Source organism: Microtus ochrogaster, chromosome 2, assembly GCF_000317375.1.
Source record: "Microtus ochrogaster isolate Prairie Vole_2 chromosome 2, MicOch1.0, whole genome shotgun sequence".
Lineage (NCBI taxonomy): Eukaryota > Metazoa > Chordata > Mammalia > Rodentia > Cricetidae > Microtus > Microtus ochrogaster.
In genome coordinates, this window is record NC_022010.1 from 93,394,487 (window position 1) to 93,417,066 (window position 22,580).

General features: G+C 38.5%; 1 protein-coding gene across 2 annotated transcripts in view; it reads right to left on the bottom strand.

Moving 5' to 3' along the window:
• The window catches only part of Adamts5 (ADAM metallopeptidase with thrombospondin type 1 motif 5), a 40,499-nt gene that overhangs the window by 9,157 nt on the left and 8,762 nt on the right, over positions 1–22,580 (bottom strand). For both annotated transcript variants that reach the window (XM_026788811.1, XM_005345300.3), the window contains 3 exons: positions 17,513–17,645; positions 7,705–7,872; positions 38–321 (listed from right to left, as the gene is read on the bottom strand). In XM_026788811.1, coding sequence (XP_026644612.1) covers positions 38–321; positions 7,705–7,872; positions 17,513–17,645 — 585 coding nt within the window. The remainder of the gene's footprint in view (positions 1–37; positions 322–7,704; positions 7,873–17,512; positions 17,646–22,580) is intronic.

Consider the following 22,580-nt stretch of genomic DNA (forward strand, 5'->3'; position numbering starts at 1 on the left):
AAACAAACAAACAAACAAACAAAAAAACCATACTTACTGAATAATATTTTTTCTTAGTTTTGTCCACACACTTGCCCTGCAGGCAGATTCTGCCTTTCCCACAGGGCGTCCCCTCCACTGCAGGCAGCTTCTTGGTCAGGCACACCATTTGGCCTTGGCGCACCACAGCACACCACAGCCGGGCACAGACATCCATGCCAGGGCACACAGAATATTCAGGCCCAAATGTCAAGTTGCATTGCTGGGTAGCATCATAGGTCTGTCCCGGGAGTTCCTCAGGACCAAGAATCTGCTTCCGTGGTAGATCGAGCAAGCAGTTACCTAAGAAAGCAATCAAGATTTAGAATCAGCCTGGGTTTAGGTTTCAAACTTTGATGATAAGGGATCTAAAAATTAAATCTTCCAGGAGGTGTCAAAGTATAACATACCTACAGGTCTGCAGAGTTGTGCTCATGGGGATGCAGTGAACAGGGTTGACTCTCTATTTGGATTCTAGGATTCTCTTAAAATGATGTACTCTTGGAGTGGATATGATGACAGACTTAAGACTGCCAGTGTTACTGTTCTATACATATGACTGTTTTATAATATTCAGCGGCCGAAACCATCACAGAGGTGATGAGGAAAGGGCTTGGAGGAACTCTAATGACAAACTTTGTAGTAACTATGCCATTTACAGCTACGAGCAATACCTCACTGATGGCATACCCCCTTCACCAGTTCTAGATTACCTCCTCCCACGTGCCTGTAGTCTGTCTCCTTGCCACCAATAACACATAACGGCATCAGAGGTCAAAGTCTGGAACTTCCCCTTTGCACCCAAAATGCTTCCTTAAGAATGCAGACCCAGTGAACTGAAATCATTGCTCTCCTTTACTATACACTCAAGCATGGATGCTCACTGGCTTCTGTGTTTTCCTGATTCTTCTGACTTGATTATACAATCACACACTGATTATAATAGTGATAACAACTAACATTTATTATACATTCAGAGCTCTTTCCATATATCAGCTTGCAGAGAGGTTGACTTACTCTTTTTATTCATTTTAAAGGCAAGTCGAGAAATATAAATTGTCAATAAATATAAATATGAGTTGTCAATTTCTTATCCAATGTTGCACTCAGGGGCTTCCATCCTCCTGCCATACCACGTTGTCTCTGTTAGGCATATAGAACGATATGTCATTTCCTTTCTGAGGGGCTGACACATGTTGGTATCCTAAAATGATAGATCTTGTGCCCAATGCTACAAAGAGCTGGTCTAGGGTCTAATTATGATGATACAACCATGCACTTGTGTGCTTTTAGCCGAGCTAGTTAACTTCTCCCCAATTTATTTTAGGATTCTGTGATATGTTTACTGTTTTCACTATGCATTGTAAAGGTAGAATTGGTTTTGAAAGTTCAAAAAACACAGAAATGGATGAAACAATGATAGTTGGTTTTGTGTTCAATCGGAACTGAAAGTCAATCCAACAAAAGCTCTTACATATTAAAATCCTTGCTTACATCAAGAAAATAAGTGTTCAGCATATTTTGAGAGCACTGCAAACATTTTTACAACTGCACTCAAGTTTCTACAAAGAAACACACCTATTTGTCCATCTGTGTTAGAGGCATTATGTGAAAATGAATAAATAGCAAAGTTCCCATTTAACCAACCAAGCCAGAGCATTTGAAGAGGTAAAGCTCTTTAAGGCCAGCCAGAAAAAGCATTAGAAATGAGAATCTCGCCAAAGAGAACTTGGAGAAAAACATCAAGTTAAAAGGAAAACATTAGCCTCAAGTCAAGAGGAAGGAATGATAGTAAAACGCCACTAAGTGTTCTCAACAGTACTGAGGAAGAGCAGGCACTTTGGAACTCTGGGAAAAATGTCATCTTCACTTTTTTTTTTTTTGAAATGGCTGCTCTGTAAATCAGAGAGAAACCTTAGTAGATTGCTGACGCTAGGACACTGGACAAATCTCAGAATCAGCGGGAATGCCTTCCAGGTCTTCAAAAGTGCTGTTTCCAGTGGTTCTTTTTTTTTTTTTCTCCTGAAAAGTCCAGACCATAGACTGACTTCATAAGCCATGTGTAAACAAACAGGGCATGGGTCTATCTTATTTATAGTGAACCAGATACATGATCATCTCCAGATGGGATTGATACCCACCATACTTCACAGGACATGAGAAAGGAAGCATGTAGATTGATTTTTTGCTATGGACACTTAAAGATGAAAGAGGTCTTTACAAAGTGTAATACAGTACAATTATCCAAGTACAATTAAAATAACAGTTTTTTAAAAGAGGTAACACGGAAGTGACATTTTCTTGTTTGAAATAAAATGATTTCCTTCCTCGAATGATTGACATCAATTTACTGACTTTTTAAAAAAAGATTTGTGTCTGCACTCATTCGGCTTGCTCTATAGCAAGCACTTTAGTAACTTTGTTTTATATTTGGTGACGCCCTTCTGTAACAAAATAGTACAGACATCTCTACCACATGGAAACCTTATGCCAGGAAATGACAAAGATCATTCCAGTGTTTGCCTCTGAAGCTCACAGCACATAGTATTCAAAAATGATGTAATCATGGGTTATCCAGTCTGGGTCTTCCACTTTCAGAAGTACAAATGGTTTGGTGGGATACTGAACCTAGAAATGCCCACTCTCAACATTTTAACTTTGGCCTTTACTGGAAGGCCACTGATGGTTGACTTTTCCTTTATCTGTTCTATTTGTACTTTTGGTCACTCCTTCATAACTACTTCATGTTTAAAAAGTTAATATTAGTCTGAAATTCTACCTGGGCTTTGTTTTGTTCGACTGTCAAATTGTGCTTTCCTCGTTTCCTTCCTTTCTCCATTTCTCTCCTTTCTTCCTCCCTCCGTCACTCCTTCCTTCCTTCCTTCCTTCCTTCCTTCCTTCCTTCCTTCCTTCCTTCCTTCTTTCCTTCCTTCTACTCTCCCATTTGGCGTATAAAAATATAAAGTCAGCAGGCATATATATATATATATATATATATATATATATATATATATATATATATATATACGAGGCATGTTTTCCCATGCATACAACATTAAAAATATGAAATAAGGCCAACACTCAAAATCAACATATCATTTGAAATGGTTAAATGGAAGAACGATTGTTTTTCCTTGGGCTCTATAGTCCACCAGTAAATAAAGGAAGGTCCAACTTGCCTCCAGGAAATAGTACCTAAAACATTTAGATGCTGTTTAGGGCTGTCTGCTTTGTTAATAATGAGAAGAAATTATGGGCTGAGGTTTCTCATCTTTTTCTATTTTTTAGTACTTCACTTATTTCCATCTTCTCTTGTGGCACTCACGTATAAGATTGAGCATTGACCCAAATAGCTGCAGGTTGGACAAATGGAATGAATGACCCTGGAAAGTGTCTGAGACATCACAATGCTTTCTCTGCACCCCGTTTGTTTCTAGCTTCAGCTTCCAGTCTTTGCATACCTTCTCTGAGGTCCTCGGATGCATGTCTAACGTTAACAATGAGAAGTGCATTATGCGAACATTGCCAAAGGAACTGATGATGCTGACTGAAAATGACTCTGAACTCTGAAGCTGTTGGAAGCATTATATGGTCATCATCATATATAACAGTGAAGGAATGAGGTCAAGCATGCTCCACAACATACGTTGATACAAAGCTTTAAATTATGACCTTAGTGTATGTCTTATTTGCTCATATTTTCAAAAACATACTCTCTGTGAGAAACCAAGATATAGCAATAGTAGGCTTCACATTTCTTAATTTCACCCTAAAAGCTGGCTTTATATCTTTATTGCTATTCCTATAGTTGGAAATTAACAAAGAAATCAGATATATAGCTTTCCATTTCTATTTTCTAACAAAAGTTCTTTGCTTGTTGAGTGGCTGTAACCTTAGTTCTTTAAGTAAACAATAAGAAAATTTGGGTAACCCTCATACATTTCCCTTATCAGCCTAGGTTGCTGGTGTTATTGAGCTGTACCCAAATGGCCTTTCTCATAGTTTGGCAGAGGGTTTCTGGATGTAGCAAACAAAACTATCTCCTTGGGCTTCATTCAAGGTTAGGAAACCTTTGGTAAAGGAAATTCAATAACCTGCATTCCTTGCACAAATTCTCTGCCTGTGCTTACCACTATTTCCAAGGCTCACACTCCCAGCCAGCCTGCCTTCAGCTAACTTGTATAAACACTGCAACATTTGCAAGGGTGGGGGAGTCCCATGAGGCAAGCCTACTTCTGTTCCGAATCACAAGTCTCCAGATACAGTTACTTTAGAGTGTGCACTTTGGCTTCCCAGTCCTAACCGAACCACTGCACATTTCTCCTTGGACCTAAATCAGGAAACACTCAGTACTAATGAATTTAAATCTGGCAGCGGTAGAGTGCTACAAATGCTCAGCTACTTATGGCTAATAATTGTAAAAATAAATCAAATGCTTTGAGTTTAATTTTACTCTAGCTTCTCTTTGCTTCAACACTGCTGGAGGTGAAAGTAGGAAGGATGTGATGTCACACAAAACATGTGTCTTCAGATCACGTGCTCTTTAGGCACCATCAAAACATTGGACACGTTTGGTGACAGTCCCGACTTAAATACAACATGCTTTGCTGCCTTTACTAAGTGTCTCAATTTAACTTTCCTAAGTAGCTGAAAGTCATTCTTATCTCTCTAGGAATCACTGCATCTGGCCAAAGTCTCTCTAGGAATGAGAGAAGTATGATGGACGTCACATTGTTGATGTGTAGAAAAGTGGCACCAGGTTACTAAACAGTTTTTGTTGGCTGGTTGGTTGGTTTTAGGTCTGCTGTTTACTGATTTTGTTACTTCTTTCTTGTCAAGTGAGCTCACTTGTCCTCAGTTTATCTCTGTCAGTTTATCTTCCTTATGCCCTTATGTGTTGCTGTAAAGTTTTAGTGACCTAGAACATTAAATTCCAACCACAAGGTTTTTGAGTGGTTACTTCATTGGCTTCCTATAAAGAACGTGTAAAATAAGTGGTATGCTATGGGGTGATGAAATATGTTAGTCTTTGGACCAAGTGTGTCTGTGTGCTTGTTTTTAAATCATCTTGGACTTGGGGTTTTTCCTTGATTTTCTAAGTTAGTAGTTCAAATGTCAGTACTCTAATCATCTGAAAAAATGGGCTTGCCAGTTCCTGCTACCATACTTTCTCTTAAACTGACTTATAGGTATTTTAAAATCAAAATTACAAGGTTATTGCATTTTTAAGCTCTAATTTAAATAACAGAGCTAGAGAGCCACTTCTGGAATACTATATCGGGGAATGATCTTTTGACAGGAGCCGTGGCTGAGGTTGCACTGCACACCACCTTTCCTTATTCTGAAATTACCTTCATCATTATAAGTGATTGAAAACATATAATTTTTTATTCTTGGTTGAAATGAAAGACCACCTAACAGAAATCAACATATTCAAAAGTGAAAGTATCTAGATTTGATTAAATAAGTAAATATTTTCTTGTCCAGAGAACCCTGGCAATTCCCTTGTTTATTTAATTCACATCTGGGAGAATCAGACAATCTTTATTAGTGCAAGCGAATATGATCTGTTTCTACTATGACTGTGTTCTTAGCTGGTCTCTATCAGAAGTCCTTTTGAATAGAAACTGATCCAAAAATGGAAGTTTTGTGAAATTAAAAACCAAGATTATAGACTTTTAAAATATAGAAATTCTGTTAAAAGGTAAAGCAATGCTGGAAGCATAGTTATTGCATTGAAAGTAAGATCCTGAGTTCCACAAATGTGAAATAAAGAAATCCTTCTAAAATTACAGCCAAGGGAATACAGTTCCACACTGCTTTGTGCCTGAGCTAATATGCACATGAGGGGAAAAGCTGGCCTATTTTTGCCATCAGAATTTGCTGCCTTAACAACTTGATCCATTCATTTAGAGATGCATGGCTGAGACTAGCCTTTTAGAATGTGTAGTACATAATCCAGAAGTAAAATACTCTTGCTGTTTTCTAAAAGATGAAGCAGTAAGGCTAGTATCAGGAGTAGAGAGTTAAGATTCTATGAGAGAGAGAACTTCTCAGAGAGTGACTTGTTCAGTAATGATTAAAGAAGCATCCACTCCAGAATTTGGCCAGCACAATAACCAAACTAAAGAGAATTGCCATTTTATTTTAGTGCAAAGGAAAAATAGATGGGTCTTGGTGATGTTACTAAGTCTTTGAAATATAGGCTGTGTTTTCCACTATTAAAGCTATTTATTTGTTATTGATAAAAATAATTGTTTTTTTTTTTGTTTTTGTTTTTTGAGGCATGGCTTTGCATCTAAGACTGCCCTGGACCTCACAGTCATCTTGTCTCAGGCTGCAGAGTGCCAGGTTTACAGGTTTGCACTACCATGATGCTAATATCAGAAGAACTTCCAAGCAAGGCTAGAGATAGATTACTTTTAAGATTATGAAATGCAAATTCTAGAATCCATGGGAGATTTACCAGTTCAACACTAATATAGGGAAGCATGAAGTAAAATGAATACATTTTGAGTACACAGCATAAAAGGTACCGTGTAGAAAGCATCCCTGTATTTGAGATGAATTTAATTTATCGATTGCTTTGGCACTCTTTAGTTGAAGTTAAAAATGCCTAACACATTGAGATATCAGGTGATTATAAATCAAAACTTTTTGAAAATTAGGGTAAAGATTAAGGGTATAGATTCCCTTAATCCTGCTTTGAACAATGACTCATAGAACATTTATGGAAATTGTTATTATCTTCAAAATCCAAGACTTAGCCACCTGTTTCAGAAAGAGACACCCTTTAAGAGAGCGGAAAGAAGACAGAACACACTCTTTCCTGAAAGCTGGGGCAAGTTGAATTCTATGATCTCAAGGATTCCTTTCAACTGTGCACGTCCAGCCTGCCTCATTTCTATGATACTAAAACAGTAAAAGATGAGAGGAAATTTGCAGCTGCTTGTTCTGTGGACTACTTAGGGGGCAGGATTTATTATTTCTAGAAATTATGACTTCCTCTGTACTTTCATATGACTTACAGCGCTAATCCTAGTCTTACAGAGTTTAATAAAGTATGTTATGTTCTTGAACTGCCTGTAAAGGATAAAGCCAGCAAATTTCCTTTGAAGTTCTTAGTCTCTTCCCACCATGGTTTTGCTATTTTTGTCCTGTAGTTTTTATTCTACTTCCAGGAGAATCTGTTGTCAGGATGAATTCAAATTTTTCTAGTCAATGAATATCTAAAGAGCTTCCTTTCCTGGTTTCATGTTACTATAAAGAGAATCCAATGGAATTATGGATTCTTAACCAAACCCTTATAATAGACATGCAACAAATGATTCTGAGATACATTAATATCATGAAAGCCAAGACGTCAACCAATGTTCTCACAGGAACTTACTGATGAAAGAGGAAATAAAAGCTAGGTTTTCAGAGCACCCACTGCTAGGCGTTCTGTGTGGTCTCCCACACTATTTCCCTTTTGAACTTTTTAAGTCAACAGCAAAATTACCATAGCTGTAATGCCACCAGGGATGCTGGCATTGTGTGCCAAGAGGCAATCAATTTGCTTGCTTCTCTTCTGAAACTGTCTGAGCAACCATTGTCTCACAAGATGACTGGAGCATTATGAGGTCATCATGATGAAAAAATCTGAACCTGTTTTCATGAGTCTATGTTCTCCTTAAAGCTACATACCATGACCATCATCCAGGAATTCTGTAATGGTGGCTGAAGTGCATTTAGACCATGGCTTGGATGCATCAATGCTGGTGAGGATTGAAGACATTAAACGCTTGTCCTCTGTGGAACCAAAATTCTCTTCACAGAATTTGGAATCATCATGGGAGAGGCCAAGTAAATGTCCTAGGGAAGAGAAGAGAGAATGAAAATGACATGAGAAAGGAAAGAATTGCCGATTATAGATGACTCGAAATTTCTACTTCCACCTAACAATACATTACCAACCTAGTTTTTTTTGGCACCTAATCAATGGCGACTTTAACAGTCTGAATATCCAGACTGATCCTCAGGGCATATGAAAGCTGCATGATGTTATAAAGTAGTTGCTTTGGGTGAACATTTGGATGAAAATTGAAAACGTAAATGAAGTAGATAATCCCAAAGTCCATCTGGATCACATATGCTCATTGACATGTAAAACCTCATTTAGAGTCATGAATTTCGGAGGCCTCTATGGGATTATGTCATAGCCCTCACCACGTATTATTTTTATTGTTAGCATTCTGCCTTCTCTGATCAACTTCAAGCCTCAGAAGATCTAAGTACATTTCCCACATCGACAGCTAAAACCTTTTTATCTGACTTAATGCTGTGCACACAGCAAACAGTAGATGGTTTTTGGATGTCAATGACTTCTGTTTTCTTTGTCAAGTACATAAGTAATTCTCTGAGACGACCCAAGGAGAGAAAACAAATAAAAAGTACCATTTAGATACTTTCTTGTCGTGTGAAATATCATCCCTCTTCACGCGTTGTTTATTATAGCTATTTAGTGAATTGTATATAGTTACTAGTCTCACAAAGAACCTCTTGAAAATATGGTCATCTATATTGTATTATGCTTAAAAAAAAACCAATTTACTCATTTTGGAGTGCCAGACATGGGTGAAGAACAGGATGCCAAGAAGATGAGTAATGGTTCCAAGGCACCTGGCCAGGATGTATGTCCACTTAACCCTTCCTTCTGTACTTCCTGAAATCCCAGTCTAGACCATCGCCCTCTCATCTATCCAAGTATCAGTTCTCAGAGTGTGTCAGAATACTTAGATTACAAGAATCTCAAATTGATTCTTGTTACTCAATTTCATTTTTCCCATAGCCTAAGGGGTACATTGACATTTTTCTATAAATCTAAAAGGCTTTATAAAAAGAATTGAAGTAGGTAGTTATTTCAACTAAGCTTTCAGAATCAAATAAACTCCCCAACATCAAGAATAAGACAGTACAGCAGACTGGTCACTTTTCCCCTCAGATTCTTATACAGCAAATGTATGAACACTGGCCATCTGATCAAGAGTCCAGTCAATGCAGAGCAACCCAGCCCAAAAGAGATGAGATCCTCACTCCACGTGGATTCCAGCTACTTTGGGCCAACTTGTTAAATCACTGGCACCTCATAACAAAATTATTCCCTGTGCAGCTGTCTGCTCTTGTGCTTGAAGTGAAATGACTACGATTCAGTGACCTTCCAATTCTCCACATATTCATGCTATTTATTTGATTATTGCCTTCAGCAGCATTTACAAAATTTATCAGGCAAGCAAGATGTCTCTGAAAGTCTCTCCATCGCACCTCATGCTGGGAACCGTTTGGGAAGTGTGTCCCACATAGCACGGGAAGCTAGATCGCCCCCTCTCATTTGTCAGTGGTGTGCAGAGAAGTTTTTCAAGAGTGTCACCATCCACAGAAAACATTTTTATTAAGATTGTTAAAAATTACCTAATCTATCCAGCAGTTGCTGAGAATTCACCCTGTAGTCCCTGGATTTTTCCAAGGTAGAAGCTTTAACAGCCAGCACAGTGGAGCCTGCCTGGAAGCTTCATGCTGGGGATTTGTATTGTGTCACGAGAAAAGAAAGAGGGAAATGTGCCCAGTGGAATCTCCATCGTGGGATATCTCATCAAATCCATGGATTACGTTTGGCAATATGTGCTTTTTGCATTATATTATCTAAGATTTTCACGCATGTGTAATGAAGCCAGAATTTTTCCTTCCAAATTGATATAAATAGCATTTTCCAAAAGCATTTTTATTAGTGCATCAAGGGATTTTCACTTCATTTGGAGGGTGTATTTTGGACTTATGGTTTAAAAGATATTATGTGTGGCAAACATCAGATTCACTTTGAGGAGCTAAAGGAAGAGTCTCGTTTTTGTTTTTGTCACACATAGTAGTAACTCCTATAAACTTAAAATTTTAAACAGTATCAATCGGGCATTTTGTTTTGAAAATATTTGGCATGATTTAATAAATTATTTAATGTGCTATTTGATATCATACAATGATTTTTATCATCGCTAAAGGTTGCCACAAAAGACAGACACATATAAGCAAGTTCAACCAGAACAGATTGCTGATCCGAGCACTAAGAAATCAAAGCTCCATCTCTGCTGCAGCTTAAAGGAGATGGGAGTTTTGTAAGAATCCTCCAACCAGGCAGAAACACTGCCTGAGGACTGGCTGGAAGACTGAGGTTTAAAAACACTCCATCCTCCATGGAGAAAAGCTGTTTCTTGCCTGGGGAAAGCATGCTCTCTAGGGCTGCAGGAGTCATGACTCTAGAAGAACAGGGAAGCACCCCACAAACAGGTGGCCAGTTCCAGAGCAGCTAGACTCAGGGTACAGTGAGGGACACATGTGATTTTCCCTCCAGGGCTGGGCAGGAGTTGAAAAGGAAGAACAATGTGAAGGGTGTTGGATGCTTTTCAGGGAAGATGTGACACACATACTGAAAGTCACAAACAGTAAGCGCAGTGTGTGTTTAAAGCCTGTGTCACCAGTCATGATGTGAAGACATTTAATGTCAGTCTGGAATTTGGCAGCATTATTGAGAACTGAATGATACATTACATACAAATGCCTGAGGTGCTTGCACCAACAGGTGACATAGTAGGGCAGTGCAAATCCAGAATGTAGGAAATTTAAACTCTGCCATCACAGATGACAGTCATGGCTTTCAAATAGCTGTAAAGGGAACACAAAATACATACCCATGGAAATGAAGACTTTTTTTTTTTTAAAGACAGTTTGTAATTATCCTAGGCTGGCACTAAATTTAATCCAAAGCTAAGGATGACCTTGAACTTCTGATCCTCAGTCTCCGCCACCTGAAGGCTGGATCACAGGTAGGTTATCCCACTCTTGCTTTATCAAGCACTGGAGACGGAACTCAAGGACACCGTGAAGGCAAGAAGAGCTCCACCAACTGCCACATCTCGAGCCAAGACACATTACGTTCAAGGGGACCGCTGGGTTGGCTGCTCATTCAACTCAGGTATTACTGGGCAGCACTGACCTCAGGAAGGAAATGGAGTGTTTTGCTAAACTTTGGTCTGCAAATTAAACAGAATTTCAAGTTCTTGTCTCCTGTTCCCAAACTAACCAATAGTCAAGGGAACACAGCACCACATCCTACAAAAATGTCCCAAGAAGCCCTGTAATGTGTTTACTTGGGAAAGTGCAGCTCAGAAAAGGCATCTGTTTCTTAATGAGGTCATGTTTTTCATTTACCTAATTTTCCAGCTGGGATTATGGAGGTGCAAGAAGGTCTGGCCAGGAGTTGAAAACTGAGTCAACAGCTCACAGGGGACAGAATCTAGAACCACCAGAGAGAGGAATCATGACCTCCAATAGCTGTACGGGACATGGTCTTCCTAACATGGACATTTATATTGAGGTGATAACACTTGGAAACATCCCTTTAAGAAAACATTGAGTAAAAATGATCAATGTGGTATTGAGCATGTAATTTAGGAAGAGAAAAAAATTTACTCTTTTACCCTATGACGATCTCTTCGTTTAAATGAATTTCACACTAAACAATCTCCAAAACTCATTATGCAGTACTATTAAAATCTTAGATTCTGGAACCAGAGGGCTGAATTTGAATCTGACCGTTGAACTATGCTAGTTATGAATATTACACAGGTCTAGAAATTTCTTTGAATGTTAACTTCCTCTTTTGTTGGGTGCTCCATTATAGTATTTACTTCTTGCTGCACATGTGTGCTGTGTGTGCACATGTGTATGCGAGTATATGTGTGCCTGTGTGCACATGCCTGTGAAAGATTAGAGGAGAATTTGACTCATGTTCTTCTGGCACAATTCACCTTAATTTTTTTCTTTGATACCTTGTCTGTAACTGTCCTGGAATGCTCCAAGTGGACCAGTAAAATCCAGGGGTCTCTGCCTCACTAGTCCTGGGATTACAAGTATGTACAACAATGTCTGGTTTTGTTTCTGGTTTTACTTTACTGTGGATTATGGGCATTGAACTCATGTCTTTGTGTTTACAAGCATATGCTTTACCAAGAAGCTAGCCCTCTGTTAGTATTTGCAATAAATTTTAATATTACTAAATACTTTGCATTGAGAGGGAGAGAACAATCCCCTAATTTGAAAAGAGAAACAAACCACATATTATGTCTGCAATTTACTTTTCAATGCCATGCTCAAGTAGCTGGTGTCAACCTATGTGGCAAAAAAATTAACAGGCCTGCCCTAGAGAAACATGGATTGGGCTAAAATTTATTTTTAAAGTCATAGTAAACATTAAATCTTTCAGTGCTTGAGACATGTAACCCATACCTATCCCTACCATTTATCCCCGGTCCAAGAAAGACATGTGAGGTGCTAATTCAAGTATGACAGGAAATATGCCAAGTCAGGTTGATTAAAGTGACAGGTCCGAAGATAAATAATAAGTCGAATCCCGGCTTTTTTCTCACTTCACATCTCGCTTGCCTCGCCAACGGAACATCTGATTCTGCGGACTTGCCTTTGGTCTACCAAGTGTTTCGGGGAAGCGGACATACAGTTTCTTAAAACATAGGCTTGTTTAATCTAACCATCTAGGGCAGAGTCACACACTGATCAGCACAACCAGGGCAGCGTCCAACCACAGCACAATCCAGGCAGACCCCTGTTGTGTCTCAACCACTTCCTCAGTCTGGCTCTTCAAGCTGCCTAGTTTCAACTTAGGAAACACATTGCAGTCTCTCTCTGTGGAGAAATTCACTTAGCACATTTTATAATTAACTACTATAACACAAACCCTTCGTGTGTTTGGAAATTATGAATTCCATTAATCGCAATAAAATCCTATTGTTCCCCTTAGTATATTAAAAGCTGGCTCAACATCAGTAAAATGGTTGTCTTTAATGACCATATGTGCAGCAGGTGAAATCTTTATTATTACAAGTCTATAATAAAAGCTTGACAACTTAAAAATATAAACTTAGAATGTAAACTTACATCAACTTGAAAACTTTCTGCCGTTCTCATTTGGACTGTAAAATAGCTGTAAACACGTCCCTGCCTTCACCCAAGGCACATGCATGATTTGAAGCAACATTCTGAAATGCTCTAGCAATTGAGTCAGTATTTACTGTGCACAGCCTAGAAGGCAGAAGGCAATTTAAAACTGCCTATGGGTCTTGTCCATGTTAGTGAACATTGCTCTTGCAGAAGCCTGTAACCAGTGGTATTGGCATCAGGTAACTATGTAATTCAACTTCTTGCACTTCATTGTTCATTTGATTTTGAGATTGAATGGATTAGCAGATAACAGGAGAGTCCTAGCTAACAGGTAAAACAGGCAAGAATTTCTCAAAACTGGTAATCTAACCCATGCTGCTCCACGACCTGCGCTGTAGCATCACAAGGTTTCTATTGTTTGTGTTTTTTTCTTTTTCTTTTTGAGACAGAGTCTCCCTATATGACCCAGACTGGCTTGAAACTGACCCTTATGTGCCAACCTTTGCAGTGTTAATGGTGTCAGTGTGCCATCACGCCCACCATCCCTTTTTAAATCTTATGTGCTAATTTTCAACTTAAGAGCTTTTTTTTTAATGTAGACTATGTGAGGGGAGAACTTTTTGATTTCTTTGTCCATAAAAGGAATGTACCCTGTATTTGAAACCACTATATATAGCAAAAGAAAGTGTACAACACTCTATGAGATCCTTTGTCAGTTAATAGAAGCTATTCTTAATCAAATACATTCCTTTATTTCCTATAAAAAAGACAATCTATTCTAGCATTCTGAATATTTCCTTCTAGTTTATGTTTCCAGTGCAGGAACACATTGACAGCATTTGTTTGGAAGGAAGGAAATTGCACATTTTGGAATGAGTTTCATGCAGATTCTAAATACTTGAAAGCCACAGCTTGAAAATGATATTTTTATAAATACATTGACTGTGTATTTAATTTCCACATCTTAAAAAGTAGCAAATACATAATAAAAGAGAAGGTAGGAAATATCTAAGATTAGAGTAGAATTAAAATCTAGTCCATGATTAGCATAGGTTGAGCTGACAGTTCATGAAACAATTAAGAAATAAACACTTTGAAGAGATTGGTGAGTTAAGATGTTTAGAGATGATCATCCACAGAGATAAAGTCTTAGGTAGGATTATCACTTCTAAAACTTTAAAGCTCACATTGTATAGCATATCCTCAGAATATTTAGGTAAAATTAAAATAGAATAAGAAAGCTATTAAAGTGAAATTAATAAGAGATTTTTTATTAAAAAAGGAATAAAATCCATATTCTTTGGACCTTTGGACTTTAAATATCTCTTTAGGCCATTTGCAGTACAGAAAGGAAAACTAGGCAGACAATATTTAACTGGAAAATGAATCACAGAGAGTTATAATGAATCAAAAAGAGATAACTCAATCAAGAGATTAAAGAAGACGTCAGGATGTAATGATATACAAAGACACAGGTTTGATGTAAACAGACTGCTCATTCATTCTCAGCTGCCCAGACCCGAATAATCACACAGAAACTATATTAATTACTACATTGACCTATTAGCTCAAGCTTCTAATTAACTAACTCTTACATCTTAAATAAACCCATTTCTATTCATCTATGTATTACCACTAGTCTGTGGCCTACCGGTAAGTTCCTGGAGGCGTCTGTCTCCTTCGGCAGCTGTTGAAACAGGAGCGGCGGGGCTGCGTCCTCAGAACCCCAGCCGCACCCTGGCCGCCTGGCTAGCTTATGCCCCGAAATAATTACACGGACACTGTATTCTTTTAATCACTGCTTGACCCATTCTCTTCTAGGCTAATTCTCACATATTAATTTAGCCCATTTCTAATCATCTGCTGTAGCCCACAAGGTGGCTTACCAGGGAGATTCTAGCCTACGTCCATCCTGGGTCGGAGCTTCATCGTGTGTGCCTCAGAGAGCAGAGCTCTCACCTCTGCCCGCAAGAGTGGAGCATCGTGTCTCTCTGAGGAGCCTGCCCTCGAGACGAGAGCTATCGAGTCTCTGAGCTCACTTCCTCTTCCTCCCAGCATTCTGCTCCATTCACTCCTCCCATCTACGTTCTAACCTATCAGGGCAAGCAGTTTCTTTATTTAATTAACCAATGGCCTTCCTCCATCACTTCCCCTTTTTCTGTTTAAACAAAAAAGGAAGGCTTTAACTTTAACATAGCAAAATTACATATAACAAAACAGTTATAGTGTCTCCCTTGACTCCACCTACTCACTCTTTGTATCTTTGTTTGGACTTTCTATCTAGCTTTACTCTGCTGAGTTGTTGGCTGAAACAACTTTATTCACCAACCAATAAAGCAACACATATACAGAGGACATTCCACATCAGTTTGACTCTGCATATATTCACTATGCTCCTACACTGTTCTTCTGTGCAATTATGCCTGTCCTTTTTTGCCTGGCTCCATGTCTCTCACTGCTTCATCAGCCTGTACAACTCAGAGGTCTTGCTGAAGAATTTAGGAGGACTGGGAATGTGACCTAGACACTCTAGTCTAGGTGGTGTGGTATGAGAGTCAAAAGAAGCAATGAAGGTACTTTGGAGAAATATCAGCATTTCTCTTGTAGGGAAACCTGCCAATTCTGTCACTCTGTGTAAAGGAGAGGAGGGCAGAAAAAAGCAGAAGCCTTCCTTAAATAATGTGTGATTCTCTATAGTTTATTATTGGTTGGCCATATAGGGACAATAGATATGATCAAGGTGTCTAAATGACCTCGACGGATAGGATTTCACAGGGAAGTGAAAGTGACTGGGCTTCATCTCAGCACTTTGGATTACGTGAAAGATGCTCAAAATGTTTTGAAACGAATTAACATCAATAATGCTGTGGGAATGCTGTTTTCAGCAAAGAGTTATATTTGATGCTAAGGAGACTGTCGGTACATCAATGTCAGGATCAGAACTTGAAATACAATAGTTGAAATGCAATTACTTAATTCTGGTCAACCACTATAATCTTTGGATTTACAAAATTGTCCCTTTCACTAGTCATTATTCAGCTCTTCAAAGAAATGTGGTTAGTAAACACAGCTTACTAGGAAAGTGGGGTAGAAATTTTAATTTTCACTTAATAGTTATGACTGTAGCTTTAACAAGCTGAATCTTTTAAACAAAAATATTGAAAAACATCTAAATGCAATGATGACTGAATGATTCCTTACACCACAAACAAAGATGCAAAGAGGTTATGCATAAATTTAGAAAGGGAATGAGATATTTAATTGATGTATGTGGATATGAATATAAGTGATACCCTGATGTGGGATTCCCTCTGTATACTATGAATATGTTTTATTACCATTGGTATTGAAGAAGCTGTTTTGGCCAATGGCAGGCAGGAAATCTGAACAGAGGTATAAAGAGAAAGTCGGCAGAGTCAGGGAGACAACCTGTAGCTGCTGAAGGAGAAAGATGACAACTTCCAGCCAGAACTTTACCAGTAGGCCACAGCCTGGTGGCGATACACAGATTAATAGAAATGGGTTAATTTAACAGTTACCTGGAAATATGCCTCAGCTATTTGCCAAACAGTATTGTAATTAATATAGCTTCTGTGTTATTATTTGGGTTCTTACAAATTAGTAGTCCCTGCCTGTAATACCCACTATCTACACTCCACCCAATTTAGTTCCTAAAACAATTCCATATAGAAGGTAGGGCTCTCCTTATATTTTAGAAATGAAGGCAGGTCTCAAAGAGTTTAATAATAGAATGATTTGACACAGTGGGGAAATTACTTCAGTAAGAGACAAAGTTGAATGTATCTGATTATAACATTTTTTCCTAAGTACTAAGTCAGTTTCTTGTACATCAGTTTCCAAGGTTAGTGGTTAAAGTTTCTTATCCCAGGAATATAGATTAACTGTTTACCTCTGCCCTCAATTTACAGTTACAGGATTTAGAAATATTTGGTATACTAAGCAAACTGAATATGTGATATTATAGAGTAAATTATGCTGAGAGCCAGCTTGGCTCCAGCTGCCTGGCTACTGCGAAGGAGATAGGAATATTTACGTCAAGCTGCTGGTTCCCTTTGACAGGAACCTACTATTACCACCCAGGATGGCACAAAACATGTTAAATTTCTGTGCAAACTGATTATCCTTGGATGAGTCAACACTGTCCTGAATAACTTCTAAAAGGGACACTTCTGCATTCCATGGGCAACTGTGACAAATTCTGTCTAGGAGTCCTTTAGGGATGCTTAAAGAGAGAGAAAAAACTCTGCAGCAAGTTTCTCCTTAACGTTAAAATGGCACTGTCAAAAGGAAACATCTACTGTGCTGCTGACTTTGCCTTCCTTTTCCTGCATTAGTAAACCCTGAAAGTTCAAATATAAACAAATGTAATACCCAATGGTACATCTGAACCAGAAAGAATCTGGAATTAATTGCCAAGAATTTTGGGTCCTGTTGCAGCTGTTACAAGTGTTTGATTTGGCGAGGGAAGAGAAAAGACGCTGCGTACCAATTTCATGAGCCACAGTGAAAGCTGCATGGAGGCCATCATCTTCAATCACAGCACAGCTGCGCTCCGGAGAACATATGGTCCCAACGTCTGCCATTCCCAGGGTGTCACATGAATGATGCCCACATAAATCCTGCCCGGGAGAAAGAAAGAAATCATTAAAATCAATTTGCATCCAGAAGGAGCCACCATGGACAGCCACTTGCTCACCCAAATGGCAAGACTGGGATATGTTTATGGTGTCACCTGCTCAGTGTTGGAAGCCTTCCAAAGACAAATTCAAAGCAGAAACTCTTCTGAGCTACTCTGCAACCCAGAAGCACAGAAGGATAAAGATATTCAACGACATTTTAGTAGATGTCATGATTACAGTTTGCCCATTACAGTTTAAACTTTAGAGCCTTAAAGCTGCAGTCCATACACAAATGCCAAGGGTTGCATGTGTTCAGCATAGCAAAGTCCAATATTCTCCCCTAAATTCAAGCTGAACTTCTTAGAAGAGAGGGCAAATAATTTGTTTTCTGTTTGAGTCCATCTATAACCACAGATTTGTGATAGAATATACATCACAGAGACATTTGTATTTATACATATATTTGTGTATATGCATGCATTTAGTCATTTATACAAGAAACAAACTAAACTGAAATTTATGTGAATAACTTTATAGAAAGAAAAACTTTTATTTGTCCATTATTACTTGAAAGATCAGTTTCAAATTTCCCAATTGAATTGTAATTTCATATTCTGTGTCTTCAGAAACCTATGTGGGGGTCAGACACAGCTTTTTAAATCATTTTATGCTTATTTATTGTGTGTGTGAACATCTGTGTACCATAGTGCACATAACGTTGCCAGAGGACAACTTGTGGGAATCAGGTTTCCTCTTCCATCATGTGAGCCCCGGAGATTAAGCTCAGTTTGTCACAGTTGGCATCAAGCACCGTCATCCATTGAGTCATTTGCACATAGTTTTAGTACAGTGTGTCTCAACCTGATTGCACACAAGGAAACGTGTGATACAAGTATGTTGTACAGGTAGACATGAGTGTATTCATTTTATTTTTGAGAAGTGCCACAGCTTTTAAGAGATTCTCAGAAGCATAAATGGTCATATATTAATCTTTAAAAAACATTTGAAGAACATCAACAGGACACTAAAGAAATGAAGCCTGAAGAATATAATAGAAGCTAGAACTTTTGACATGTACCATGTGTAATAACATTCTCTTTAAGTGTTAAACTAAGTATTAAGTAGACATAAAGATTTCTTGTGTATACTTATGAATGTCATTAAACTCAACATATATATTTGCCAACCAAAAGAATAATATAGCATTCCTAAGTAAGCCATACATTAATAATTAACCCTGAAAAGAAATTTAAAATAATAGTTTTGAAAAGTATTGTTTCTATTATAGCTGTCATCTGTTCACAAAGTGTATTCTACAGTAGGTACTCAACCATTTGAGTAATTAAACATTTTTCTAATTAAGATGAATAGTGAAATACAGTCAGACTCCATGAAATGGTCCCCATACATCTTTACTGTGCTGCCTGCTGGTAGGACCTAAGCTGCCTTCAGGCACCCAGGTGCAAGGTGGTGTTCCTACATGTCCAGTGTATAGACTCAGGCCCAACAGACACTCCTCCTTTCTCTCCCTTTTGCTATATAGAAGTCCAACAAACGTGAGCAAGACTTAAAAGCTATACCCAATTCTCAAATCTATGTTTCTAGGTCTTTCTTGGGCTGTTACTACCCAGTGGCCACAATGTTATTACAGTTTCAGATAATGAAAATCAGCTTCTTATCAGGCAGCAGGCTGTGAATTGTAGCCTCGTGTCAACAACACTGCCCTAAATGTTCCTGGGCATCCTTTCTTGTCATCCTATGCAATTCCAAATTACAGCAGCTAAGAACAAACAAGTGGTTTTAAAATATTGAAACTCAAGTAGTCTTTTGCATAATAATTTCTATTTGGGAAAGCAATACAGTATAACACATTTTTAATCTTCTCTTTCATCATTTTAGCAATTTTAGGAGCAGAAACCCAGTCATAGTTAAATCTGTACACAGTAGGTTATTTTTACATACACATGTTTTAAACCAAGATTTATGTTTATAATCATAATTTGGAGTTGATTATCTCCAAAGAGTAAAATCCAAGAATTGACTTCCACTCCTGTGTCACTAATCAGCTTGGAGCCAATGCAGAAGGAAATGGCCTTCCTGTCCCCAATGAAGTGGAAACCGGAAGTCTATTATCTCTGTTTACTGCTAATCAATTGCTCATTAGAGGCCATCAGCTCTCCTTGTTTTCTTTGAATTGCATTAAATGCATTTGGCCTTTTGCCATGGAAATTGTGCATGTGACTAAATGATGAACAGAATCACTTGCTATTTTTTTTAACCATACTGATTAAGCCCCTTGACGACATCGCCATGCCATTATACTTCAACAGCTGTAATTATAAAGTGGGAAACTTTCCGTTTCTCTCACGTAATTTCAAACATTTTAGTGCAGCTATGCTTTCAGGCTAAGATGGACAAAGAACACAAGGGCATTGTGAGCCAATATTTTTCTTAAGGTATGAAGACTATATATCAAATTATTAATATAGAATATTACATCCATACCTTTTGTTTTCTGGTGACCCTTTACAACAGCTAGCCTTCAAGTTGGTAGGACTTTTAAAATCCAGAGGAAGGGTAAGGATAGTACTGGGGTGATCACATATTAATGTATACACATTATAGCATATACAGTGACATGTCTTCTAAAATTGAAGGCAAGAGACACTAAAGCAGGCAGCTCAGCATCTATGAAAGAGGTAACTGAATTAAAAAAGTTGGCAAGTGGTTTTTCTGCTTCCTCAGCATCCATCACAGGGCAAACTATATATTTGCTTTTCTGGCCCTAGTTATCTATGTAGGATCAATAACTTATTATTATTGGTTATTGAATGATACTGTGAAAGACTGAATAAAATATAAGTGTTCTGAAAGTGTTAGGGGAGTTAACTGTGGTCCCATGGTGTGGTGTTAGCCAGGTTGCAGGATGGAGACAGTGGATTTAACTTCAAGATATATCTGAGAGAGTCTTCAGGACTTCCATAAGGAAGTCATTAGGCCTGTTACTGTCGGAGGGACCGTGAATATGTGAATGTGGGGATTGTGTGACTTTTCACGCCATTCAGAAATACTAGTAGTGCCCCCACCAGATTTGTAGAGACAGAGAAGTGGATGGGGAGGCAACAGAACATGCCACCTCGAACTTCAGTGCTCAGAGGGGAGCTTGGCAAACACCTGTGCTGAGTACCGGATGGAAAAAGAGGCCAAGCACGGAGAGGGCATCGCTATCCAAGCAAAGAATGTCATAGGCGTGGAAGAATTTCTGGTCTTGATTGAGTGATTGTTTTTCCATGCAGTAAAAATTTTCTGAGTTAAGGAATAGGAGGAAATATAAATTCTGATAAGGGCAGATATCTTTCCAAAGACAGCAGTAGCAGTCACTTAGGTCAAAGAAGAACACTTCATATAGTATTATCTACTTGTCAGGCCAGCAGTGAAGTTCAAAGCAAGGGTAAGACATCACAATGTTTGAGATGCCTGCTCATCTTTCCATACAATTCTGCTGCAAAGAGACTAGTGGCAGAAGAATTAACACTAGGATCTATATTTTAATCACAAGTATCATACGCACATATATACTGATTTTTATACATATGGATTTGCCTTGTGGATTTTTCATCCCTGACTACTCTGTACTGACTGGGCACATTGGTGATTTCTGTATTACAGTCCCACACGTGCATAGAGAAGGCAAAGCTCAAATGCTGGTTCTTAGGAAGCATGGTAGCTTAGTGAGCTACCGGCATGGAAGTGTGGCGAGGAAGCAAACTGACACGCTGTGATGAACAGGGAGTGGTGTGTACACAGAGGGGTGGATAGATCCTCCTTGAGGGAATCAGCACGGTTTCCACAGGATTGGGTATAATGTTCTGAGAAGGGCATCTTAGCAAGGTAGGACTCAGGAAAGCAAGCTCTGACTTGGGAATGACAAGACATGACATTTGCTGAGACTACAGTTCCAAGAGTTTGTAGTGGACTAACAGGGAGTCTGGAAGAACAATCTGAATGAAGAATTTTAAGAGCAGACATCACTCTGGTAAGTATGAGGTAAGGAGACAGGAGAAGAAGAGAAACAGAAAACTGTGGACTGAGGGGAACAGGTGCTTGGACCAGTCCTTAATGATGGGAACCAGGCTATTAAAGATGGTGAATGTAAGGCTGATTTTTTCTGAGATTTCAAATCTACTTATAAAACACAATTTACAAACAATTTATGAATTTTGAGACAAACGTTCTTCCCATCATTCATGCAAGGGCTCCAGCTACACCTATAATGGTATTAACTTAAAACATCTGAAATATAGATAAAGAAATTAAAGATCAGAAGAGGTAAGCATGCCAGTCTTTAGCTTTAGCACAGTGAAGTTGAATTTTAATTATAGCTAAACATTGCACTCCCTGTACTCCACAACATGACATTGTTAAATAACAATCCTATTCCTGACATGAACATTATCTTTTACAATCACAATCTGCACTTAATCAAATGAATTTCTTTTCTTATTGCAAATAAAACAGCCATGGTGGTCTGTTGGTGAAGCTAAGCAATGAGAAGCATACAAAATACACAAAATGCACTGTGAAAGATGTTCTAGAAAACAAGAGAGATAAGAAATGTTCTGATATAGCTAGCTCCTCTCTCCCTCTTCCCTTACTCCTCTCTCTCTCTTTCTCTCTCTTTCTCTCTCTTTCTCTCTCTCTCTCTCATACACACACACACACACACACACACACACACGAACAAAATCTCAGTCACAGTAACCGTCCTCTGTTTCTCATGCTTTTCATTATTCCTTCCTACCTGGACTAACACTGAAGATTTCATACTGATCCCTTTTCCACCTGAAATTGCCAAATCTATATGCTGTGATCAGTTAACTCCTTAGAGTATGGATCATATAATGTAGTAATAGGAGTGGCGGGGCTGCGTCCCCA